This window comes from Chanos chanos, chromosome 10 (assembly GCF_902362185.1).
Source record: "Chanos chanos chromosome 10, fChaCha1.1, whole genome shotgun sequence".
NCBI lineage: Eukaryota > Metazoa > Chordata > Actinopteri > Gonorynchiformes > Chanidae > Chanos > Chanos chanos.
In genome coordinates, this window is record NC_044504.1 from 5,213,341 (window position 1) to 5,220,840 (window position 7,500).

General features: G+C 38.9%; 2 protein-coding genes across 2 annotated transcripts in view; both read left to right on the forward strand.

The window, feature by feature from the left end:
- Window positions 1-827, forward strand: part of gcc2 (GRIP and coiled-coil domain containing 2) — a 17,828-nt gene extending 17,001 nt beyond the window's left edge. The window contains exon 23 of the mRNA XM_030786096.1: window positions 667-827. Coding sequence (XP_030641956.1) covers window positions 667-740 — 74 coding nt within the window. The 3' untranslated portion in view covers window positions 741-827. The remainder of the gene's footprint in view (window positions 1-666) is intronic.
- A 2,158-nt stretch (window positions 828-2,985) lies between these two features.
- The window catches only part of LOC115822332 (LIM and senescent cell antigen-like-containing domain protein 1), a 28,844-nt gene continuing 24,329 nt past the window's right edge, over window positions 2,986-7,500 (forward strand). The window contains exon 1 of the mRNA XM_030786117.1: window positions 2,986-3,066. Coding sequence (XP_030641977.1) covers window positions 3,038-3,066 — 29 coding nt within the window. The 5' untranslated portion in view covers window positions 2,986-3,037. The remainder of the gene's footprint in view (window positions 3,067-7,500) is intronic.

Genomic DNA, 7,500 nt, shown 5'->3' on the forward strand with positions numbered 1-7,500 from the left:
CACACACATATGATATATACACACACAAACGCCTACATAAAAAAACACTCACATGCATACACACGCTCCTATGGACACAGACACACAAACACATAAATAAGCACACACATTCACACTTTCTAGCGCATTTACACAATATTTTGAGTGAGATATTATAAAACCAGAACCAGTGATGAGAAGAAGAATCAGAGCATTTCTGTCTGTGTGAAGTGATGAAAGTGCACCAGGAAGGAAGGTAAAAATCGGTCATTCTGACCGTGAACGGGGTACTCCATTATTAAATGTTCCTTTGTCGGCTTCTGAAGTGTATTTTCTCTCTCAAACTCAACTTAACACAAGCAGGTTGGAGTGGAGTTATTGATCTTCTTTGGATTTTAGATGACTGGTCTCTACACATTGTCTTTCATACCTGGCTGCAACCAAATGTCCCCTAGTGAGATAATAAAATGTAACTTGAAACTTGAACGTGGATCTGATTTGGATCTCACTTCTTTAAAATCAGACAAAATATCTGCCATTTCAAAAAAATATTGGTCACTAATCTTACAGGTTGCACAATCATACAGTGGTACATTCCTAACTGATTAAACCCCTAAGCACAATGTGTATCCTGTTTTATGTGTGTGTGTTGTGTTGTATATAATGTGAACGGATGCGTGTTTACAGGTGAAGATGAAGCCTCGGCGTCCAGAGGGTCGGGCTGGACCAGTTACCTGCACAGCTGGTCTGGGATCCGATGAGCCTGTGATCTCACTGCAACTCTTGCATCATCAACGCGTTCCAATTACGGCGCTGTGACTGTGTGGACACACACACACACACACACACACACCTGTCTCTTAAACACATCCTCACACACATGCTACACTGCTTTTACACCGCCTTGCAGATCTCTATATTTTTGATAGACTATTTTTTTTTTATATACATATATGTAATATGTGATTTATCATTATCATTGGTACTTGAATTGTCCACCCTGACTGGATTTCTACCCAAATGTTGGGTATAGTTACTGAGTTATAGGCTCAGACTGACCAGAGCTTAGCACACAGGTTTGAATTTCTTGCATATGCAGAACCAGTTAGATTGCATATGATGGGTGATTGACTGATGCCTTGAGCAATCCCTGACCGGGGTACTGCTTTTATACTAATAGCCATAGGAAAACCAAGAGGTGTTTTAGTAATTCAGCCCCTCTTTTCGATATTTTAGTTATGCGGTTCACTGGTTCGATTTTACAAAGAGATTCTTTACAAGGGTGCTTATATTTCCTAGCATTAGAGATTAAATTAATGTCACATCCCGTGTCCTTAGTCCCGTGCTATTCTAATTGAGCTGTTGACACGGATTCTGGTAGATGTGGGGTTTTTTGGTTTTGTTTTGGTTTTTTTTTTTGTATGTTCCAAAACACTATTGCGAAACATTAAGAATATATACACCCATATCCCACAGGTGCGGTATTATTAGTAGAATGATAGATGAACCATAATCAGCTTTTGTAAGAAAGACGTATGGATAAACACATGTACGATCTGAAAAACCGTAGTCAGGTACATAACAATATTTCATCCAGTATCTAAGTAAATAAAGCATAATAGTTGAATGCCTTGCGGTTGCAGACCCGTTCTCACAATGTACTTTTGCCTTCTATCACACGCTGGTTAACACTGGGAAATATGAAAACATATCCTCATTCGCCAATAGAAGATTATAACTAGGTGATTACTGTTTTTACTCTGACGGCTTAGCGCGAGACTTTGGCGAGGAGGTCAACGGTGAAACTTGCCTGGGATAACTTTTCACCAACAATCACATCATCTCCTGATCACTCGTACGTTACTCACCTTACCTAAGCCGTCATGAATACAGATTTCTTTTTGTCGCTTTTTTTGTTTGTTTGTTTGTTTGATTTTTTTGTTTTGTTTTTAACGTAAAGCTCACAAAAGGGACCAAAATCTAGAGAGAGTATATTATTTGACTGTAAATGTACATATATCGATAGAGTGATTGTTTTGTGCAATCGCGGCAGCTGCTTTACTTAATTTTCTGACCGAGGAATGACATTAATGAGGTCTACATGGAATGTATTTTATTTAACTTCTGCTATATAAATCGAGCCCTAAGTTATTCTGAAATATGTAATTGCTCTCACACGGGAAAGAAGTGTTTTGAGCAGTTACATTTTGGTGTGGTTAATTTTATCCAGAAGTGTTTGTTTCCTCGTTTTGGGTGAAGTTGCAGGTTGCAAAAAAAAAAAAAAAAAACCTGTACAAGTGTTGAAATTAAACTGGCATTTAAACTGTTAAGACTTTGGTAACAAAGACTCCAAAAAAAAAGAGAGAAAGAGAAGACATGGAAATGTACTGGTTTTGACAACTTTAATCAGCACAAGCTGTAACTGTGAATTATAATAAAAGCGACCATGTGAAATATGAGATGAGTGGATTTTTTTAGGGTTTGATGGAACTGTTTGTGTGAATTCGCCTCGTTACCCCCGGGCATCAGTAAAAAAGGATTATGCATATGGTTTTATTCTTTGGTTAACTGCGTGAAGTAGCGCTATTTTGGGTTTGTGCATAGGAAAACTTTTTTTTTTAATCTCAAAATGTTTGTCATCTACTTTTAATAGTTGGTCATATTTGCTTAGTTGTAGAAATATTAATATTTTTCTCGCTCATCAAATAAAATCGAATTTATAATCATCGTGGTATTTTGATTTGGTCAGCTATGCTAACACGAATATAGAAATTCCTTCATGCTCCGATATACGTCCTAGGGACATATACAGTATGTTTCCAGAATAACCTATGAAAAATCCTATCATGGTAGACTTCAAATCAAAGTTCAGACGGGGCGGGTCTATCCCAGTTGAATGACAATCCCGCTTTACTCACTCTCCGGGGAAGAGGCGAGGCCGTTTCGCCATTACGAGGAAAAGTGTAGCCGTTCTATCTTATAGTTTGTTGCTCTTTTCCGAGAGAATCAGAAACGTGAGACAAATGTTAAAGGGCTGAAACTAAGAGCTTGAGAAGTGATGTTGGGGGTTGCAGATATGAACGGCAGGTAAGAAAAATAAAAGCAGATGAAATCTTAGCTTCAAATGTGTCTATTGAAACCTAATCATTTATTCATATAGAATGCGTCAGTGCAAAAAAAAAAAAAAAACTATTTTGTCTGGAAACGTTTGTGTTTTGTTTTCGAGGACTGTAAGAGTGCATCGCAAGGAAGCCTCGTGCATGCGTGCGAATGTGTGTAGGAATGCATTGTTCTTTAAGTGCTGCGTACGGATTTCCTCCTATAACCACCTCTATGTGTACGGTCCCCCCGGATATGACCGTAACATTGATGAGAAATGTTCGTATCGTGTCGTGCCCTTCTGGTCTTAGGTTGTGATGTGGACAGTGCGTTCTATCAAAGAGCAAATGAGAACATCGATAACGACTTTTCCAGTGTCCTAGATAAAGATTTTTTTGAGTGTCCTGCAGTTGTTCTGTAAAATGTAAACTATTTTTCATTCTCCACAAATCTTTCTTCAAGTATTAGGCCCACGTTATCAAAAGTAAGTCTCATAGTAATTGCAAAGTTTTGTTCTAAAGTGGTGAGACACCTCTGAATAATGACGCTTAAGATTTGAACTTAAATGCGCTGTCGACGATTTTTGCACTGATTTTTTTTCGCATTCTTTCGCAAATGGAATCATCAGATTATTTTCAGTGACGCATGGGTCCTTCAAGACCTGTTAGAGATCAGCCGTTCTGGACTTTATACTATCATATTTCGATTTCTTAATTACATATTCATGTACATTTTACACCCGTCACAGAGATCAAAGTCAATTTCAGAGTTTTTATTTTCCCTTCTGCATGGCACAGTTGGCACAACATACAAGAGGATTGGTATCTCATTGACACAGGAAGTCTGTTTTTTCTCTCTCCAAACTCTCTCCCCTCCAGAGACAGCGAAGGCCTCAGCATCCTCTGCCAAATACACCATTAGTCGTTCGCCACTGGAAAAAAATTGCTGCCTGTACAGAATTTGTGTGTAGTGCAAATAGGCATTAGTAGCAGCTAAAAAATGACCTCAAGCAGACAGTAATAACCTTTGGAACAGCGGCACAGCTGACCAGTTCATCCAGTTGGTCACATCCGCTGTTTAAATATAGTAACACCGCATCTGGATGAAATTGAGGGCTAAAAATGTCTTATTCCCCCAGATGAATGAATGCTATGTCCTTCTATATTTTGCTGACGTCAGAATACTCACTCATAAACCACGTTTGCTTTGCAACGGAACACACTTTTTCGTGTAGTATGAATTTAACGATTTTATGTTATTGACATGTTTTTGACACCCGTTGACTTACTTATAGACACACCTGTCAGTTATTGTCATCAACAAAGTACAGATGTAAGTATGGTGCAATATATCGTTAGATATACGGTATAGTGAGCTTGCTAGGGATCGTCCTGTGAGTGGGTAATTCCAATATCTATTATCGCACTATTTCAGGAGGTGAGTCATACCCCTGGAGTCAGGTCTCAACACGTCTCTTGATTCCCCTGCTCCGAACCTAACCCTTTATCACAACAAATAGATAAATGCAAGTAGTCGGGTTCCTCAGAGCGTAGGCGACTCTTTACCGGTCAGTGCGCTCCGTAACGAGTAGCATATCTGTGCATAAGATAAGTAACGTTCAAGTAAACAATGAAAGGGGTAGAGTACGGTCATGACTGAAAGCCTTCGCCTCCCTCGTGTGAATGAATAGCCGAATTGAGGCCACTCTAGGCTGTAGCTGGGAACGTAGCTAGTACCACACCCTGACCAAGAATGGCTCGGATAGACCACTGGCACCATTCCCAAAGGCACACTGGGCTCTGCAGGTTCTTTAAGGACATGGCCGTAGCCATGCTATGCAGGATATCCCCTTACTGATACATAAAAAAAAATCACTCCTGTGTTTATAGTTTTGGGTCGTAATGACGGAAAGTCTGGGATGAGTCACTGAGTTTCATTTCTCAAGTCTTTCTCAGTCTCTCTGTAACACTGAGGCCTCTGATTACTGCCTACAGTAACAGGTTTGAAAAACTCCCAGTCGTTCATACAGCTGTATGTAGTAACGCGGGGCAATTTCTGGCTGTTTTACTCAAACAAGCTTTACGTTTTACAGTACTCTTTGCTTATCGTCTTGACGCTCCAGAAAGTATTAGCAAGGTGTTATTTACAAAACCATGTTTATGACACTGAAAATGGATTTAACTTTGTTTTTCCGTAAATCAGCACTTGTTGACAAAACTGAGGATTACCTTTGTCTCTTCATCTGGGGGTGTAATTTTTTGTCCTTAAGGATTTGCCCTGGGTCTTTTTTAGGCCTCCATTTTTGGTGTATACCATTACGGAAATCTAAAAATCTAGTTAAATCTAGTTAGAAAAAAACATTCTTTTTTTTTTTTTGACCAACCATCTATTGTAACAGATCTGAGTCAAATCTGAGTTAAAACCATCAGGCTTAACGTAAGAAAATTCACATAGTGAGGCTTCAAATACAGAGTTTCACAGTGGAAGCTGGTGTGTGTGGAAAACAGGCACATTGACAAAGTCTGTGGTTTTAAGTAGACTATGGATGGCAGGGAGTTTCCTCTGGTTTAATCTCCAGTATACAGCATCCTCATGCAATATAATTGGTCTCCACCTAGTGACTCATGGTTGACAACCATGAAACAGCTGTACATGGAACTTATAATATAGGTCACCACTGCCCGGTCTGAAACAACAAGAAGTATAATATGTTTTCATATAATCTCTCTCTCTCTCTCTCTTTTTTTTTTTTTTTACCATGAACCCCCTTATTTTCTGATGTTTACGTCCAATTTTTTATTTATTTTTTTTTTTTTTTCATCTGAATGTCAGTGTCGTTTTATGACATTTACGAATTGTATTGCTTGCATACATACTATATACCTGTACTATTAGAGTTGAAAGATCTTTGTCGAATCAAGTTTGAGCGATTTCTCTGTGATTGTTATAGCTCCATCTAGTGTTCACATGGGGAAATGTGAAGTTTAAATGTGAAGTTGTAATTATGGCTTTTGAATCGCATTCCTCAGATTAAATTGCAGAAAAGTTGTTTACCCTGCGGGAACAATAACTGCGTTCGTTTGCACTTCCTCTCTTGTTTATCCTAGTGTGCATAATTTCAGCCACATTTACAGCCTGCAGTTAACATAACATTTAAACAGTAACATAAATTATATTTCTATGACATTGTTCAGTTACTAACTAAAGGGATGAAGTTGTTTTTTTTCTGAGAGCACATGACTTATATATGCTTCATGAACCATTTTAACCATTTTATTTTAATAATTCAAAATATCTCGGGTTGTTCATGTCTTTGTCTACGTTTTCATTGGCTTCAACCTGTGTTTAAAGCCATCAAATAGATCTCATAGACCTTAAGTTATCAAATTTCTGGCTCTGTCCAAGTAAAGGTAACTCTTCTTCAGTAACATCCCTCATCTTAATAATCAGGGTGTCAGGGTGGGCAGGGGAGAAACACTGGGGAAATGCCTTCTGTTATTGCCTACATCATTACCATAGTTATGGCTGATTCATTTGTTCCAGGTATAATATGTTTCATTGGCGAGCTAACCACTCATCAGTCTGTTTTAGGAGGTAGCGGAAATCAGTAATCTGCTGAGCTGAAAACCTTGCAGTGTGTGTTACCACAAAACACCGAGCACGTCACTGGTCAGTTAAGAGTCAGTCAACAGGGCCTGAAACGGCCCTAAATGCTTTGGGGTTAACAGTGACCTCTGGATGATTACAGGATCTTCATCCAAACGCAAGGTTAATGAGTGTTTGTCAAACCGTCAGCTTGAGAGAGAGAAAGCGAGAGAAAGAGAGAGAGAGAGAGGGAGAGGGAGAGAGAGAGAGAGAGAGAGATACACACTAGCTGTCTGCAGGAAGTGATGTGGCTTTTCTGTCACAACAGCAGTGTGACAGAGTTGGATGGGTTTTTAGAGAAGTTCTGCATTGTTACAGCAAGGTCGGCAGAGTTGTTTCAGAAACAAGTAAGTCATGGTCAAAAAATTTTTGCTTTATAAAGCATGAAATCTAGTATTGTTGATTTGCACGTGCTTTCATCCCTAAGTTTTTGTTTTGCTGCGGAAAGTGCCGTAGAGCACTGAAACCAGACGCATGGTAGGTTCCTTCCTTTAAATATAGTTTGAATTAATGAGCGATCAAAATTATGAATTACTGATATTCTAATACATAATTGGTCGAGTTTATTCAGAAATGTCTTGTTCCAGGTGTTGTTTGCCTGATTAACAGGTGTTTGGTGGTATTTTTTTATTTTTATTTTATTTCGCTTTGAGCTGGTTCATTTTGAGCTTTATTTTATGCTACTATACCTTTTCTATTCACAAGGGGGCAGCACTCGTCCCCATTTGCTCGACACGCAAACGGCAGTTTGGTTTTTATCTCAGTGGTGAGACAAGC